The 19821-nt window shown below is 41.5% G+C and overlaps 1 protein-coding gene across 1 annotated transcript in view; it reads right to left on the bottom strand.

Annotated features, from left to right (window-relative positions):
* Positions 1-468: 468 nt before the first annotated feature.
* The window catches only part of HMGA2 (high mobility group AT-hook 2), a 126869-nt gene continuing 107516 nt past the window's right edge, over positions 469-19821 (bottom strand). The window contains exons 5-6 of the mRNA XM_068998634.1: positions 1153-1203; positions 469-653 (exon numbers count right to left, since the gene is read on the bottom strand). Coding sequence (XP_068854735.1) covers positions 513-653; positions 1153-1203 — 192 coding nt within the window. The 3' untranslated portion in view covers positions 469-512. The remainder of the gene's footprint in view (positions 654-1152; positions 1204-19821) is intronic.

The following is a 19821-nucleotide window of genomic DNA, read 5'->3' as shown; positions in this document are numbered from 1 at the left end:
GAATTGTGGGCACGTGCAGGGTTCAGGATGTTAATGCTGAGCCACACAGGAGTTAACCTGAACAGCCCTTACTGCTCCCAGGAGCTCAAACCTGGCACAGACCCTAAGATGTCCTCCCGGCTCCCACCTCCAGGTGCTGGTCCCCTTGGTTCCTGCCTGACCACACAAGCTTTTCATTGACTCCCCCTGAACTTTGCCACAGGCTGGCATCTCAGCTTCTGTTGGTTTAGACATTTCCAGCCAGTTTAGATTGAAAGGGTGGGAACAACTGGGGAGAGAGGAGAGGCTGCCCCTAGCAGCAGCAGAGATTTATGCCTAGCTAAAGACACTGTTCAATTCCAATGCCATCTTCATACACCGTTTCTGCTTTTTACTTTTCCCCTTTGATACCCAAAATTTCAGGTGTAATTTGCCTCCTTCCTCTGTCTCACACACTTCCTTTCTTCTCCATCTCCTCGATCCGGCGCCACTTGCTGAGTGCAGGCAGGGTAATCTGTTTGCAGGCACACATCTCAGCAAAGCCCAGCAGTGCATATGGGTCCATGGCTCTGGATGAGGTACTGTATGAAAACAGAGGTGACAGCACCAAACGAGGGGGCCAGCATCACTCTGATGTTTCCATTCTGCCACTTTGGGCTGCCTAGCAAAAAGAGCTGAAGGAGAGAGGCAACAATAGTTGGCAAAACACTGTCATTCATGCGGGGTATAATAAAAAACGTCTGGAGATAAGTGCAAATCTCGGCATGTATCAAGTGTTGTCCTGAGAATTGCAGGTGAGACTTGGGCCTGTGAAATTCAGCAGGATGGGCTACTTCCCCAGTGAGGAAAAGGTGTAGGGACCAGGCTATGAGGAATACTGAAGGATACAGGGAGGGCTGCTCAACACTTCTGTGTGTCCTTTGCTACACAGTATGAGCAAGGAGAAAGGAAGTGTCTGGAGATCTAAAATGGATTAAAAGAAATCCATCCTTTTTTATCCTCTGCAAAGATTGATTAGTAGGATAAAAATTTTAAACTCATGCATAATAAATCTATATTTATTAAATATATAGTATAATCATAAGTGGTATATAGAAATACATATTTATATCAATTGAATTGCTGATTGTCCCAGTAAAGTTACAAAATCTCCAGATGAATTTTTTTCAGTACCTTGCAGCAAAAATGTTGATCCTTCTGCCTCCCCCGCAGATAGCTCGGATCCTATAAAATGAATAAAAGACATTTTAGATTTTCTCTGGAAAAATCCTGTTGCACTATCCCAGTGTGCAACAGTTTCTCTCCCAAAGAGAAGTAGTGCTTTTTTAACACACAAACATTAGCAGCCAGGCAGGACATTATGATCCATGGAGATCTGCACTTTTAAGCTCAGGAAGTACAAATCAACCTATTTCTCATTAATCTTATCTTGAAAATCTAGCTGATGGGACATACTCCTAAGATTATTCCTTTTTTAAAAAAGCTTTTCCCTCCTCCAGGACTGCTGGTGTTCTCTGCTTAGATCAAACTGCCAAAGTCAGCCATCAGGTTATCTGTTAACTACTTCTAGGATTAAGACATTCTTCCTAAATTATGTTTATAGGCTGCTCCCCTCCCTTTCTGCTCAAGTCCAGACCTCTGGTGTTTAAATTACATACTATGCTAGGCATCTTATCCCATCAATACACGAGATCTCTTCTCTGCCCTCCCGGTTTCCTTTTATTCTAAAATAGATGGGTGCCATATGAGTAATCTCTAAATACAATTAATTTCTTGCAAAACTGTATCATTTTAGTGGGGTCCCTAATGCACCTTTCTAATCTTAGCAATACCATAACATTAGAATTGGCCTCTTCAGCTCTGGAAAAGGGCTCTCATCAGTGTGCTTGACACTGCTGGAATAGCTTCAGTGGATTTAAACATCAGGCCTATATACCCAAAGAGCTTGCTTGGCTTTCTGACAGCTGCCTAGCAGGATGCAGATGGTTTTAGTTTATTCCCCATTTACTACCAAATGATTTTGCCCTTAAAATTAATATTAGAAAAATATTTGGAAGGTGATAGCGGGTTGTTAGATATTACTTTTAGTGTTCCTGTCCATATTTTTCTTTTCTTTCCCACATGCGCTTTTTCTTGTGATCTGCAGGACTGTAAAGTTATGATTCAGCAAAGTGCTGAAGGTAAGAGCACTTCAGGATGGGAGGGAGGAAGTGGTATGCATAGTTTTAGGAGAAACACAGGGATGGGCTCTAGCTGGGGGTTTCAGTGCCATCCCTGTGTTTGCCCTGGACATGGTTTTGGGATACAGTGTATGGGTGAGGAGACTTTTCAAATGGGTTTTCAAGGAGGGTGTACCCCGTGTCTGTGGTTTATTGCTCTTGTGGACATCCAACCTCTTGACCTATACCATCCCAAGGCTGGAGAGAGGCTTTTGATTCTTATAGAATTGATAGCATCTATTGAAATTAATTCCATGTGGGCAAGTAAGCACTGTCTTGACATAGTAACACTCAGTGTGGAGCATACTGCTGAGTTTGAGCTCCGACTCCAAAATATGCTTGAAGGCAGAACATATGTTTCAAGGGGTTTTGAAGATACCATAACCCATGAGATAGCTAAGGCTGCATGAATGTGTTTTGTATAACCCATGGACGAAAAAAACCTCAGACGGCTTGAAACTTTTTACATACATACCACTCTCAAATGAGTGTAAGTGTGCTTTTTGCAATCATTCCTCCTTTATACTTGTGTAATGAGAATATACCTTTGTCTTCTAGCTGGATGTCATTGAAGTCTAATCTCTGTGTTCAGATGGGCCTATAGAGCAGCAGCCCCGAGCTCCAGAGAAGTGCTGTTAGATACTACCTCTGCAGCTCCTGTGCATTTTCCCTCTCCTTTCAGACAAGGAGGTTCTGAAAGTGTTTTGGCCAGGGTTTGGCTGGCTGACTTCTTCAGTGGCATCAGGCAGAGTGATTTCATTGATTTCCCAGAGCTAAACAGAATCACACCATCTGGGAAGCTGACACAAAGGATTTACTGTGAAAAAGGTACATCATATTTTGACTATTTTCTGATGCTGTTTTATTCTTATGAGATCAGGTTATAATTCAAAAGGGCTTTTTTTATAGTCTTTTTTACAAGGCTGCATAGATGGAGGTTTAGACTTTATTCAATGGCTCAGCTGTGTAGTTTTTTACTAAAACTCAACCCAGCATGAGCAGCCAGTGCAGCTGGACCGAGCCTGATGGCACTGTCGGTTGAAATTGAACAGTGACTTTAATGAATTCCTCTGAATTTCAGGAAGTGCCTGGCTTGTTCTGATATGTTTAACTGTAATATAATCTATAGGTGAGTGAATCTGATCAGTTCTGGGCTCACAGTCTCCCATGCCCTGATGCTGACATCTGCCCCAAATCAGAAAGAGTGGTGTTGATGAATTTTCCAAGAAACTGCTGACTTATTTGAAGTATGTGTCCTTGCTGTCTGTGACATAAGTGCACTCACTAAGCATCAAGTCTCAGCTGAGATGGTTGTTTTCCACCAGGAATTTAAAATACTCTGTGTAGCTCCTTCAAGCATTTTACCCCAGAACTTACTGTAGCCATGCTGTTGTCGCTGCATACGTCGCCGACTCTTCCCACTTACTGCTCAGCTGGTGCAGCTCACCTGGCTCACCCATCCTTTGGGTGAGGCTGCAAACTTTGCATCTCCTCCAGTATCTGTTGTGACCATTGGTGCTGTTCCCGTCACTTTTTAAGTGCTATACCATGGGCTGGACAAATCATAAGCAAATACATAATGAAGAAAATAAGAAGAAATAAGAATAATAAGAAATACATAAGAAAGCGTAGTGACAACATGACTCTGTATTTTTGCCTCTTATCTCCATGTTTTAGATGTACAATTACGGTTGTTTGAGGTTTGAACTGACCATGTAACAGAATAACATCTTGCAAGTGTGTGACAACATTGTATAGAGGGACTTCAAAGCATAGAATCATAGAATGGTTTGGGTTGGAAGGACCTTTAAAGGTCATCTCATCCAACCCCCAAACACATGTGACCTGAGTGTTCCTAAGGTACTAGGGACATCAAAGGAATGACTGGCTGGTGGATGTGAATAAATACCTCTGAGATCTTAGTTTGAAATTACCCATGCTGGTTTTGACTGGGGTGGAATTAACTTTCTCCATAGCAGCTGTATGGGAATAAATTTTTGGATTTGTGCTGAAAACTGTGAATAATACAAATCTTATTGCTGAGCAATGCTTGCCCAGCATCTGTGCCTTTTCTGCACCAGAGTGTGGGCTAGGGATATGCAAGAAGCTGGGAGGGGACACATCTGGGACAGCTGACCACAACTGACCAAAGGGATATTCCATACCATATGACATCATGCTCAGTCTGTAAAATCTGGAGGAAGAGGACGAAAGGGGGACACACATTTGAGGTGATGTAGTTTGTCTTTCCAAGTCGCCACTATACATGAGGGAACCCTGTTTTCCTGGAGATGGCTGAACACCTTCCTGCCCACAGGAAGTGATGAATGAATTCCTTGTTTTACTTTTCTTGCTTAGGCAGCTTTTGCTTTACCTATTAAACTGTCTTTATTTCAATCCACAGATTTCCTCACTTTTGCTGTTCTGATTGTCTCCCTCATTTCACTGGAGAAGAGTGAGTCACATGGGGCTTAGATGCTGACTGGGGTTAAACCACAACCTTACCCTAGCCTTTGATGAGTCAAATTCAGGGGACAGGTATGGGAATGCCTGCCTGCTCTAGGCAATGGGATGTGCTGGCTCGGAGGGGACATGATTGTCTATACTGACCCTGTCCCTCTCCCAGTCTGCACTTAATTGTTTCTGTGAAACTGGGACACAAAGCCTGAATCTCATCCAGGATTTTATGTGCCTACCATGTGCACGTGATGAAGACAACTGACTTATCTGCCTTTGGAGACACATCTGGAAGGGGAGTGCAGGGGTTAGAGCAATTGCTCATGAGTAGGAGTGTTCAGCTCAGCAACGTAATTGGAAACCACCCATATTCACATTTTTTTGAGCTAAGTTAACATCACTGTCTCAGCTTCCTGAACAGTCAGTAGGGAGGGATGAGTGATTCATCCCACCCAGCTTAGACCCATATTTTAGGAAGGAATGAATTGCCCTCTGGTTGGTGAAAACCTTAGATGAGACATCTAAGTTTTAAATGACTAAAGCTTGGTGACACAGATCTCTGCCTAAATGCAGAAAACCTGTTTAATTTGGCTACTCTTTTGACCTTTAACTGAAGAAAAACATGCTAATGTTTCATCAACACCAAACACTTAACTTTACTTTTTTTATTTGCTACTATCCCACTGCTTCCTGGGGTCAGCCTTCCTCAGCTTGTGGGTGTTTGTCTCAGTTGAAAAGATGGTGTGGCTGCTGTAGTTCAGTTCTTTTCACCTCCATAGATTATGAGGGCACCCACTCATTTTACTGACAGTTTCAAAGGGTCTTGAACTGCCCTCGTGCACATGGTGGAGGAGAACAGACTATCCTAAAGGTTTGCACTGCTGACATTATTGCAGGGTCCTGTCACTGAGGATTCAGTCCCCTTGGAGCACAGAAGCCTTTGGACTTTTATCAGTGGGAAACAGAGAGAGACACCCATCTAATGTGACTGTAGCCTTACCTCCCTCTGCATCATCTTCCCAGCAGTGTAAAATCACGTCTGTACATCTCAAACACTCATTGCAAAACAGAGGGTCTGGGGCAGGTGCTTTGAATTATATAAATAATAAGTTCTTCAATGAAGGTTGGCTTTTCTCTGCTTAGTTAATACTGGATAGTTTTACTGAAACCCACAACAATGGGTGAAAGGGAAACCTCATGTAAACCAATTTAACACTCCACATACAGTACAGCAGCCTTAGGGAGGGAACTAAAGTGAGGCCAAATTCAAGACCAGATCCAGCTAAGTCCCTCAGGTCCTTGGAACAGGATGATCAGCATCATCTAAAGTGAGGTTCCTACACTGTACCATGCCTGTGAGCTGTCAAAGGCACTTCAGAAGAAGTCCTGATCTTACAAGTAAGGGTATTTCAAAGAAACTCTGTTGTAGAGTGTAATGGAGCTGCTGCACTACCTGTGATAGTGTGGGGCAGACAGGGAGTGGTTACTTCTGAATAGTTTATTGATCTATTACCTGATTTTTAGTTTTCTAGAGTAACTCACAGCTATACTTAAACAAACAACAGAAGTTTACTAAGAGCTGTGTGTTAGCCTCTGAATTTCCCTAAAGAAAGAAAGCAAGTTGTGTAAATAGCATGATATCAGCAGCTTTCCATCTCAAGCAGCTGATGCAAGCAGGGGCAGTGGTTCCAACATGCTGACACTCTTTGGGATGCCCTCTGCTCTGCTCTGCATATGTGCATATGGCTGTGTTTGAACACATTTCATATCCAAGCAATTAACCCAGCTTCAGAGTCCTGGATGTAGTTTCCATTTAGAAAGACAAATCGAACTGGGTGTTTCTTGTCTTAAGCCTGCTCTTCATGAAGAGTGCCCTGAGTCTGGTCTCCTGAGGAGAGCAGGAACAGAGCCATACACAGTGCTTTGCTCATAGGTTTAGTCTTTGTAGTCAGCATCTGGGCCAAAAGCATTCTTGCCAAGCTTTCTTCTGGCCATGCTCACAGTGCTATTTGCCCCACTGTTTCTCTTTTCTCCGCTTCTATTTTTGTCTTGCTGCTATTTTTTGGCATATAATTTACTAAATAAATAAATAAATGAATAAATAAATAAATAAATAAAGTGTCTTTCACAGTTTTTGTGTATGGAGCAGAGGTTGCAACTTTAACTGGTCTTCACTTCCATGAAATAGATAGATTATCCCTAAAACTCACTGCCATAAGCAACTCCAGTAAGACTTCACCCACCTGCCCATCACTGTTTTCTTCCATGCATCTTTCATTTGTGTGCACCCTGAGCTGCGCCTATTTAGCCTCATGATTTGCAGGTTTTTGTGTTACCAGAAAAGCCATTACTGATCCACAACCAGTTACTTTCAGGGCTGCATGTCCTAAGCGTTTATTTAAGGCCTTGAGATTCCCCACAATGTAGAGTTTAGAGAAGTGCAAAGCTAAATCTGTGCACTACAAGCTGATTTTAGTCAAGGTCTCATGAAGAAAACGCCATAGTAGAGGTCATCCTTTACAGGTCAAGTCTAATTACCAAAAAGAATTGAAATAGCCTTGAAGTTTTTAAGGAAAAGGGGATAGACAGAAGATTATAAATGTTTCCTGTGTCCCATAGGAAATGAAATCTTCCTATCTTCCTTTCTTAAGCCTATTTCCTATTGAAATCAAGTCCTATACTATTTGTGTGTATTGGTTAAGAACGATGGGGATTGTTTTCATTAAAACACACTCACACGTAACCAAACCAAAGTGGTTTTTGTCAAATTCTGATAGGATGGAGACAGCTTTCATTCCCAGCACAGATAATTAAGTGCTGATGAAGCAATTTCATTCTAAAGATTTTAATGGAAAACTGTAACTTTTCCCCCTCACCTCTGAATAACGATGCACTGACACTTATTTATGAAAAAAATGTCCTTATTGGTCTGGATATCATAAGGTTTCTGACATTTAGTCTGGTCTCCTTCCCTGTGCTGTGCAATTGCTGTGTTGTTGTTGTAAATACAATATAACACTTTGTTGAGTGTGCCAGGGACATAAGCGATGTCTTAGGATTTTTAACACTTAAAAAAAAATGACATTTTTCAAAGGCTACTTTAAAAAGATATAGATGCAGTTATGGTCCTGCTGTATAATTCCACATACCCAAAACTAAACAGATTCATCTTGTGATTGTAAACTGCTTGCAAAAGTGAGAGTGGGGTTTTTGTAATGGCCACCTCCAACACAAGTTCTATACCATGAGTTTTTGCCACACAGAGCTTTGTTTAGGGCAACATTCCTTTCTCTCTGCAAAGATGAGATGGGGCTTAACTTATTGACCAGTCAATGGTACCTCTGAGACCTGTGGGGACTGTAACTGGACAGTAAAGTGGATCTCAAGGGTGTTGCTCATAACACAACAGTCATATGTGGGGACACCAAAAGTCTGGATCATGTGGGGAAGTCCAGCAGATGACATTACCCAAGGTTTGAGTGTCATTGACTTTACTGTCTGTTGGCATAAAAATGCCAAACCTAAACCATCCCAAAGTGTGCACATTATGAACCTTTGGCAAAAATAATCTTATTAATGGTGCTCTTGATAGACATTAATTTGTCTTGGACCCAAGTGCAGCTGCAGTCTAGGAGCAGTAATTTCTTGTAACACCCTCTGGCATATCAGGCCTCATAAAACCCCGATCTTAGACTGTGATGTAGCTTCAAAGACAATACTCTGCTGTTATGCAGGACCAAAGTAACTCCTTTTCTGCATCTGCTGAGCTGATTTGTTTTCAAATGTTGATTTAAATTTTACTTTTTATTATGTGATTTGCTAAAACTATGGTTTTATGGCAAATGTGTTCCAGTGCAGTAAAAATGTGCTTATTTTTCTTCCTCCTCCCTGAACTAAGAACAAAATGCCTTGAGGGATTATATATATTTAATAGATTTTCTGAATTAAAACTCCCTTCAATTAAAATCATAATCTTTGGTGGTCCCACATAATATTTTGTAGCTGACATTCATGGATAAGGTAATGCAATCTTCTTTTTTGATGGGACTTCTGTCTTTGCTAAGTTTCCTCTCTGGCTAATTAATGTTTCTGCCAGCTATTGATTTTTCAGATCCACCCAACTTTCATTTGTTATTTTCTTTCACTGATTATTTTAATAGCATGCCTTAACGTAGCATATGTTTGGATTCCAGCTCCAGTTTTACCCTAGCCATTATTAACAATGTAAAGCTCCTCCTTTATGGGACAATGTTAATGTTTTTAGCTGTGCTTAATTAGCCCCATCTCAGTAGGGAAGCACTGTTAAGGCTTGTGTCTTATCTGCTAATGTTTCAATTTCCCCTTTTTCTAGCATATAAAAGCTGATTGTAATAGTGTGTGGCAGGTTTGGGGCACAACCATCTGCAGTGTCATTTTAGAGTGTAAACAGGCAGATTGCTTCCCACTTAAGCTGCTACCACAGTGGACTGTTATCTTCAGGGTAATCATAATTACATTCATGTATCTTCGGAGGATGTTAATTACAGGAGGATGCTTTCTTTCTCTTGAATACCGGAACAAGTGCACTGTGAGTTTAGAGCAATAAAGGAGGGGAAAAGCATTAAATCACAGGTGGGAAGGAAATAAGTGAGAAACACCTCCAACAGGCCAAAAGGTTGTTTGAATGGCAAAGGGCAGTAAAAGGTGTGAAGAAGAAAGACATGTTAAACCTTACTGACACATGGAGGTGAATCAGTCCAGAGCAGCAGAGCTCATCATTCTAACTGAAGGACATGAGGATGATTGGAACAGCAACTCGGCTAGAGCAGGACCTGCATGCCAAGGACATCTGGAAGCAAGGTGGAGTGCATGCTCAGGATGGCTTCACTCCTTTTGCACTTGTGAGTGAGGTGGGGTGGCAAGAGGATCGAGGTGTCCCCATCACTGGCATCTCCTAGCATGGCACAAAGCCTGTGGGTCCTGGAGCCAGGCAGGAGGAGCATTAACCTATATCGACTGTGCTTGTTGTAAAGAGTCCAGACAACAAGGATAATGGGATCATAGAATCACGGAACAGTTTGAGTTGGAAGGGACCTTTAAAAGTCCAACTTCTTGCAATGAGCAGGGACATCTTCAATTAGATCAGGTTGTTCAGAGCTCTGTCCAATCTGACTCTCAGTGTTTCCATATCTGTAGTGTTCAGACAATGTATTGAACACACAATGGCACACATTCATTTGACTGAGCAAGTAGGTATAATAAATCACAGAATCGTAGAATGGTTTGGGTTGGAAAAGACCTTAAAGATTATCTAATTCTAAGCCCCATGCCACAGGCAGGCACACCTTCCACTACACCAAGTTGCTCAAAGCCTCATCCAACCTGGCCTCAAACACTTCCAGGGACTGAGTATCCACAGCTTCTGGGGACAACCTGTTCAATAAAGTTTCAACTGGTAGTATTTCTGAAAAGAGAAGGCATAAAGCAGTTGGACTTTTATTTGTGCTAAGGGCTACACAGTTGTCCTGGTTTTGTCCAAGGACAGGGTTATCTTTTCTCAGTAGCCATGAGGGTGCAGAGCCTGGAGCCATGTGGTGTGTCTACATTGTCGTTCTACACCACACACATCATCACTGGTGGGTGGAAGTAGGAGATTCTCGCTTCTGAGAAGGAGGGGCTTGCAGTCAGAGTAGAAACAGGTGTATGGAGGCTCCAGCTGCCATTCTGTTAATTGTCTCAGGGTCACGCTGCATCAGGTCAGTGGGTGAGTAATTTGCATGTAAAACACCCTCTCTCTTGTACACTTTTGTTATTCATATTGTTGCTTTCACTATTTATTTTTTTAATCTCACTGCTGTTTCCAGTAAATTGTTCTTAGCTCATAATCTCTGCCTTTTGTATCTCCCACCAAAGGGGGCTGAGGGAGGGGAGCAGGAGTGCTGTTCTTAAACCTTGACAATGTTTAAGTACTTCTGTATATTTAAAAATTAATGTAACCACAAAGATGGTGGGACATTATAAAAGGAAAAATTGAGGGACAAAATTCTACATCCTTGTATGCAGAGGTGCTGGGGTGAAAAACATCTCTTCATTCAGGCTTCAGGTGAAGTGTGAGGCATGACAAATCTGACTCCTCTCATGTGATCGGGGGAACATGTTGTTGCCATTGCTCTGGGTCCTGTTTCTAATGATGACCAGAGCAGATGGTTTGGTTTTGAAAAGAGCTATGGACAATTAAATAGCTGTGCAAGGCACTGGCAGTACCAGGTTTCAGTAGTTCCTCTCCATATTTGTGTGGATGAGATGTGATGGCAGAGGAAAGCAAAACCAGAAACTTAATATGACTCTTGCCATATGCACTCTTGGCTGCTAGAAAAATGCAGGCCTTGATCCTGCAGAAGCCAATTAGTTTTATACACACAAATAGTCTTACTGTGGAATAAAGCACGCAGAAATTTATTGGGAGATGCCCTGAGAAGGGAAGTGGGAGTGAAGCAAGCTGGAGGAATGATTAAGAAGTAGAGGGGAGTTAAGCACAGAGTAGCAGAAGTTCAGCCACTTGGCTGACCCATCAGGTGGGTGGGTTACAGCTGGAGCCTCACATCAGATAAAGTAACAGGAAGAGCCAAGTGATGGCAGCCTCAGGGAAGATGACCACCAGGAAGACTGAACATTAGAATGATCTTTTAATACCATGAAGCAGAGTGACAAAGCAGGCGACATATAATGTGATGAATGCAATTACTCACATCTGACTCAGGACTGAATGGGTGTTGTTACTTAGTGCTTTTTTTGTGATCTTATTTTGGTTATTTTACAAGTAATTGAGGCCAAAGGGAACATGTCACAAGCTCTTGGGAAGACAGACGTTGAGAATGGAGAGTTTGCAAATGAGTGAACACAAAGAATGTGTAAACCTACATATCTCAGGAAATACTAACTGCACAATCCCCTTAGGTGAGAGAGGAATAGCTGCCAATATGAATCAATGGACATGCACTACAGACTTAACCAGATGATGGAGGTGATTGTCCCACTCTGCTCTGCAGTTGTATGGCTTCACCTCAAGTCCTGTGTGCAGTTTTGGGCACCACAATATAAAAAAGATATAAAGCTATTGTAGAGTGTCCAAAGGAGGGCCATGAGGATGGTGAAGGGCCTTGAGAGGAAGCCGTATGAGGAGCAGCTGAGGTCACTTGCCTTCTTTGGCCTGGAAAGAGAAGACTGAGGGGAGACCTCATAGTGGTCTTCAACATCCTCATGAGGGAAAGCAGAGGGGCAAGTACCGATTTCTTCACTCTCATGACCAGGGACATGACTCCAGGAAAGGTCATGAAGCTGAATCAGGGGAGGTTTAGGTTGGATATCAGGAAAAGGTTCTTCACCCAGAGGGTGGTTGGGCACTGGAACAGCTCCCCAGGGAAGTGGCCACAGCACCAGCTTGACAGAGTTCAAGAAGCATTTGGACAATGCTCTCAGGCACATAAGTGATTCTTGTGACTGTTCTGTGCAGGGCCAGGAGTTGGACTTTGGTAATCCTAGTGGGTCTTTTCCAACTCAGGATGTTCTATGATTCTATGACTTTAAATCTCACTGTAACAGGCCAAGAGACCATGTAAAGAGCAAATGAAGACAAGCCAGAAGAATCCTGCCTGACTTTCCTGTGACAATCTTCGGGGTAGCTGATTTTTAATACAGTTTCCTGAGCTCTTCAATTCGTGCCCCAGACGGTACCCAGACATATCCCTGTGTCTGCTGCTCTGAGTACCTGCTCTTTCTAGCCTAATGCCTGCATAATGAAAACTCCATGAACTTGGATACAAACTGCAATTTTGCCTAAAAAGAGAAGGCTTATCATCTTGGTGGACCCACAAGAGGCGGATCTGAGGCCAGGCAACAAAACCCGTATCAGCCTGGCCTGTGCTACTGTGTTCCCTCTGTCTGGTGGGTAGGATTGCTGGTTCCCAAGGGCACAGTTTAGCCCTCAGCTTGGCACAGCAAGTCCTGGGCCACGAATGGGTGTGTCACCTTTTGGGGAACCTCGTAAGATGGGTTGTTCTGCTAAGCGCCCACCCCTGGGGTCCCTAACAGCAAATTAACTTCTCAGGCACATGCCCCTGGTCCTGAGACAAAAAAAAAAAGACTACTTCCATGCAAAGATTTTACAAATTTGGTCATTGTGACCAAACTTTATTACCCATTTTATGGAACTGTGACAAAAGTCTAGGAATCAAGCAACATGGGGATCACAGAAGCTATTATGTTTATTGTGCTGAACAGACTGTGATAAACCATTAAAGGAACATTTTCAACAAGCAAGCGATTTGAAGTACAATCATAGACAGCAACTCTACATGAAGAACAAAGCAAAAAGTTAGAAGACACTCAAAAGGAAAAGTAAACTGTAGTTAAACATTTTGAAGCGATTTTTTTCCTGCAAACACACCTCTCTTGCAGAAATGGTAGAAGAGTTACATGTCCAGTCATAGTTAGCAGTGACCAATGACAGCAAAGAACAGTCGTATAAAATTTATCTCCCACAAAAATAAACTATATATATAAAAAAATTTTATGATGTTCTCACTGACTCAATGGCCACATGCAATTTTTCAGTTTGAAAAAATGAGGTATAGTAGGCCCTAAGAGGTAGTAATGTGTTTTGATTGTACTACAATATATAGAAAATGTAAGATTCAGTTCATCAGAGTAGTAAGTCTCTCAGAGGTTGAAGAGTGACACACACAGAGCCACTATTTCTGTGTCATCCACTAAATACTGTGGTTTTAAAAAATGCAAAAAGCCCCTCAAACCCCAAAAGGGACTTGATAAGGCTTGATTTGATGCCCTTTGAAGTCAGCCAGATTCCTATTACTGCCTTCAAGTGACACTGGTTTTGGCCTGTTAGAGATACTGTATAGCTAGGATTATTTCTCTTTCACTTGATATTCTCATGCCTAGTTGTAATATTCCAATCAGCTCTTTCCCAGCAATTTCCATCACTGAACCCTCTGCAGTCTTTCGTGGAGGTCCGTATTTCTTGACACCGCCTCTTGGAAGAAGCCAGTAAGTCGTTACCTTTAACTGCATTTGGCTCCATACTAAAGCCATACCAACAGATGCCTTCCTGAGAAACTACCCCTGGCCCAGTTATTAATACAACGGTACAAAGTACTGACTAAGAAAGAGAGGAAGAAGGGAAATAAAACAGAAATAGAGAAAATGAAATTGGAGGGGGGAGAGAGAGAGAGAGAAAGAACTACAAAAGTGAAAGAGGGGAGAATAAAAAACCTCTACATAAGAAGCATTTAAAATAAATCTGGCTGAAACATATTACAAAATCACATTTGTGTAAAATACACGAAAATACTTGTCAAGTATTTTCTTACAATCTACTAATTATTTTTTTAAAAACACATATTTGTGATTGCATTATGCAAAAGCTGAGCTTGTTGCTTCCCACCTACAAAGCTTCAAGTTTCTTTGAAGGTTTTTTTTGTTCATTTTTTTATTTTTAATACGAAAGTAATTTAAAATGTGTTCATTTTCCACAAGTTATTTTACAAAAATAATTTTGAATTAGGGATTAGTTGCAGTCCTAACTGTTTCAAACTTCTCAAAACTAATGCTGAAAGTAACAAGTTCATTCCATTTAAAGTCTGGAGGTAGGTCTTTGTCAATCAATTAGTCCATTTCTTTAAACAATTCATTTGAGGTACAAACTTGGACAGTAATATTTAAATTTTACAGCTAAATTTTTTCTGTCATGTAGTGTCATTGAAGAAAATTATCCTCACAAACCTATCAGCAATTCAGTACAAAAATATATTCAAGTTAACAGTACATTACACAGAAGTCTAGCAGAGAATAGAATAAGTACATAAAATAAAACAAAACAAAACCAAAAAACCCACACAAAAAAAGGAAAAAATCAAACAAACCAAGTGAAAGAAAAACACATAGTCATGCTGAAACACAAAAAAGACATTGCTTCCTTAACTGCAAATAATGTCGAAATAGAAATAAGGGGAAAATGCAGATACTCATGATTATCTACCCAGTAAAAATTTCCTGCATTGAATGCGTATAGCAGCATGTATTTATCAGTCTGTTGAGTTATTTGTAAAAATCAGAGGTAGTATTGAATAGTGGGGTAATATTGCATCTGGTGCTGAAAGTGCTGCTTTGAATGAAAAGATGGAGAAATGCCACTGGCACAGAGGTGCTCAGTGAACCATCCTATGTCAAAATACATTGCTTAAAGTACTGCATGAGCTGAGCTGAGGTACATGGTGTTCGTTCTTACATTGTGACTGATGAGTAATGAGGAACGATTCAATTCTTTCAAAATACTAGTATACAGGGCAAGTGGAATTAGTAGAAACTAAGAAAAAATCTGGATTATTTTTGTTCAGAAAAATTTATGATTAATTTCTAGGTACCTTTCTGTATGTTTTAAAACACTTTTATGGATGAAGACTTACTCATTAATGGCATAAGAGTGGTGTCAGTCATTTTTGTTTCCATAGAAAACGCCTGGCTCTAAGAAAGCCAACTCCCTGGCTTCGTATTATCCAGATGATAAGGACTGTTCATTTTTTTACTACTGCTTGTGCTGATATGTTTGTATCTGTAACTATACAACGTATCTTTGTCTTTCTTCCCTTTTGCAAAATGAAAGTACCTTTTTCATGTTGATTTCTTTCTTCTGATTACCAGCTGAATGAAGTGAAAGATCAGCTTTCTTTTTTTTTTCCTGAAATAATAGTAAGTCTTAAAAAAAAAAAAAAATCAAGTACAAGTCTACAAGAAGGTTACAAAAGAAAAAAGAGTAGTATCTATCCCCTATCTTTGGTGTTCTAAAACAGGGAGTTCACTAAGTAGGGAGTGAGTTGCTGGAAGTGTTGCAAGGCGTAAGTGTTACACACCCAGCCTTTCCTATTTAAATGCCCATCATAATGACTATGTTACAAGTTTCTTGTTTATATGCAGTGCAGTGAATGACATAACCCTGATTTGGAGCTCTTCTTCACCCATTCACCCTTACTTAGCAGCTCAAACAAACTATTAGTAGGTTAGGAAAAAAGAAAACAGTAATTAAAAGTTGCATCATTAATCTGTGTCCCCTTTGTGTTACAGCAGTTTTTCACTAAACCTGGGACTGTGAAGGGATTACAAAGAAGATGATTAGTCAAATCCTTTTTAAGGTTATGTGATTTTTTTCCCCCCAGGCAAAAGTGGAAAGACCATGGCAATAGAAAGTAAGTGGTCAAGGCAGTGTCTTCTCCCTTCAAAAGACCCAACTGCTGATGAGGTAGAAATTGCATGGTGTGATCTCCTAGTCTTCCTCTGCAGACTCTTGTGAGGACGTTTCTTCAGTCTCTTCCTAGAATACACAAATAGGAATAATAAATAGGAATAATAAATAGGAATAATAAATACTCTGGTGACCATGCATCTTAGGCTGCCACTTCAGTCATCTCTCACGCAGCTGACAATTACCTCTTGAGCTAATAAAATGCCCTTTACAGCTCCTGTGATATCTAAAGAAGCCACCATGGGGAGGAAGGGAAGGTACCCTGCTCTCTGAGCCCCCCACCTTGCCTTGCCAGGTTTTTCTTCTACTCCAGATGTCCAGAAAAAGTATTCTGCGCCATGCTTTGTCTTGGGCCTCTTATGGCCAGCAGACATGGGCAGCTAGAAAAGGGAAAGCATTTTGAGCACATATCCAATCTTAAGCAGTTACTCTGGGAAGCCTTCTCCTCCTCATTGTCCCTAGTGCTGTTTTATGTCTGCCTTCAGCAAGCCTGACCAAATGTGATGTTCTTATGCTGTTTTTTTAACAAATGTGCAGTACCTTTCAGGACATGGGTGGTGAACTGGGGGCAACTAACATTTCTAATAAAAGGGGCTGCCAGTGAAAAGTTGTTTTTTATCAAACACTGCACATCATCACCTAAAACAGCACGTGAAAAAGATCTAGGAAGAAGAGGAATTTACCCCCTCAGCCAACTGAGACCTTTGAAGAATGACCAGCTTAAAACTGCTTATAACAGTCTTCATACTTTAATAGATTTGATTTTCCACATGGCTTCATTTTGTCTGGGTGGCTAACTGACACAATTTATAACTCTCTTCCTTTCCCAGGCCACTACAGTACACCATTCAGCAAAGCTTGCCTTAAAGCTTGCCTGCCTTATACGACCACACTTCCATTCATTAGTGTTTGAAACACCTCAGCTGTGAAGGGCTCCTAAATGCTACCATGTGTGACACTGCTGCGGAGGAGCAGCATCAAGGAAAAACACAGCGCTTTAATCATAGGCCGCTGCTCACTGCAATCCCCTTTCAAAAGGGTTCGACCTCCCCTTGCACCTCCCTGCAAGAAAAGGCTGAAAAAAAGCTGTAAATCCAGGGAATAAACATAACTATAAATGAATGGATGACAGCTTAAAAAATATAACCATAGCTGCATCAATCCATGAGATTTCACACTGGTTTTGTTTAGTCTGCTTTGGGTTATGTGGGAAAAGTGAAAAGCATGAAGGAAATGCTCCCCCCACTTCCTTCATGCCCCCACCCCTGCTAAAGCTTGGGCCTCAGATATTTAGGCCAGTAGGTTTATACCTCTTGACAAGGAAACAGGCCATGACCCTGGGGTACTCTCTTGAGCACCAGGCACAAAGAAAGACGTAGCATGATCAAAGCCATGGACAGAGGAGAGAGAGCAAAATCATGTGTCAGCTACCCTCTGACCTTGAATTTTCAATTCTTAAATTCCAGATTACACTCATCTATCATACAGATGAATTTTTTTTCCTCACAATAACTACTGTTCTCTTGTAGCTGGGTTATATTTGCAGTGCTGCAACAGAAATGATTCCCAACTCATGAAATGATCGAGCAAATTTTACTCTGTCTCTGGTGGCACTGGGGAAACTGAGCTCACACTCCATCAAATCCCATTAATGCATAATGCATTTTTCCTGCTTATCTTCTGTGCAGAACGGGACTGTTACAACATTTCAGTCAAGAAGAAAAATGGTATTTTCAGGCACCTACCAGAGGGCTGCCTGTGGAGAGACACTGCAAAATATGTTGGTTTGAGCCTTGGTAATTCAGAACTCAGGATGACTGCGGCAAACCCTGGCTTTGCCTCCAAGCCAAGTATTTCAGTTAAAAAATTATGACTGTGGGTTCTGTGCTCTTAACATAATACAGGTAGACGTGTTTTGGTATTTGATGATGATCACATGCTTAATTTCTTACAGCACTGTGGTCAGCCCTGAGCCTCTGATTATCCTTTCCTGGAAGACGGCAGCACATGTGTGGGTGCGGAGAGGCAGCTCTCTTTGTTTTATGCTTGGCTTGTCAGGACACTACTGAAACCTGATGAACTCATTTTCCATGAAGGTAGACTTCCGATCACAGAGTAAGAAGGATGGGGGAGAGGCAAAGTATGTGAAAGGACATACTTCAAAGCTCAGCCAGGGTGGCCACAAGAGAGCTCTTTTCAGTTAAAAAGTTGACCACTAGTGATTTTTACTGTGAATCTCAGTATTTTTTTTCCTAGTAACTCTTGCTGTAGTGACCAAGAAAATTAATGAGAAGATCTTCCTTCATACAAATCTGTATGTTCGTGTAATGAAGGAAGTTTCTCTCACCTCCACATGTATGTGCAAATATGTGTACCTGCAGTACCTGGAAGGATGAGAAACTAAAAATCAAGCTAACAACCCCAAATATGTAGATAATAAACTAATTATTAAAAAAATATTTGAGACTGACAGACTTCAAATTCCCATCAGTGTTGGGAAATACTTTTTTCACGGACAAAAGTTTTTCAAAGGGATAAGATTGTTGTTCATTCCTTGCAAAAGCCTAAGATTGCTCAGTTACAGATGAGTGGTTCTAAGCCAACCTATCCTGTAAGTTTCTTGTCAAGACACAGATGGAGACATGATTGCTGCTCTGAAGTGCTTACAATTCAAACAAAGGGATAGTACAAGTCAGACATATATGCATAGAGGGACCCAAAGGAAGAAATGAGTAGAGGTTCTGAAAGATAAAATACAGATGTATAATGCAGGAACAGAGAGGGAAATTTTTCACTTGTGAAAAACTGGTTGAAATATCAGAAGGTTGTGCAGCTGTGATCCTAAACACAACCTCTGTCTCTACAGCATCCCCCCACCCCACACTTTCCAAAAGATGGAGGGTAGGGCAGGCATTTTGAAAACTGTGTAACCTTTAGAAGTTGAAAACTGGCTCTATGCTGAGACATTTCAGCCAGAGATTCACTGAAGTGCATTGCTTGGCACTGTCAGGGCACTGGACACCTCAGGGCAAGGATGCTTACCAGTAGAAAGCACCCTCCAGGCACTTGCAAGTCCTCACAGACCTGCCAAGGTCAACGGCATAGCCATGTATCATATTCTCTGAGTCAAAAGTTGAAGGAGGAACTGGGGCTGGAATTAAATACTTTCTAAGTCCAAATGTGCTTCCAATAAAGTTGAAGAGAAGGGAAAAAACTAAGAAGGAAAGCATGGTCATTAGAGCAGACATTAGAAATCCAAGTCACTCAGAGTGTGATAGCCATGCAAAACATAAATTCAGCAACACCATCATAGGATGCACTCAGCCAAGAAGCAAAAGTTTCGGGTTACACGGCAGCTTTAATTCAGGTTGTTCTCACTTTCTAGGTACATTCACTGGAGTTGTGAAGGCAGAATGGTGACATGTGTTAATTGACCATAAATGTGCATTGACAATGCACAGTTTTGCCTTGAATGGCTACTCCCCAGGTTATTTGTCTTCTGCTGCAGCAAACTAGTGGAGAGGCTGGGCCAGCAGACTGCAAAGACAAACCTGAGAAAGCTTCAAACCAGGCTGGATCTGGCTAACAGGGAAGCCACAGCCATGAAGAGCTCAGGGTGAACAGGACAAACACTCGAACGACAGGGTGAGTACTCATATGCATAGCTCAGGCTTTAGTCTTGCTGCTAAGACAATATCCCAGGAGACTCCCCATGAATCCATGTGTACATCCCCATACATGTATCCCTGTGGACTGATTGGCACAGGGACATGCTGCAGATGCAGTTTTGCTTGGCACATGATGCCCTTGGTCCCATTCATGGGTCCCACGTATGGGTATGCTTATCCTGAGCTGCTGCAGGACACAGCATGA

This window comes from Aphelocoma coerulescens, chromosome 1A, assembly GCF_041296385.1.
Source record: "Aphelocoma coerulescens isolate FSJ_1873_10779 chromosome 1A, UR_Acoe_1.0, whole genome shotgun sequence".
Lineage (NCBI taxonomy): Eukaryota > Metazoa > Chordata > Aves > Passeriformes > Corvidae > Aphelocoma > Aphelocoma coerulescens.
The sequence above is the reverse complement of the archived record's forward strand: the minus strand, read 5'-3'. Positions and strand labels throughout refer to the sequence as shown.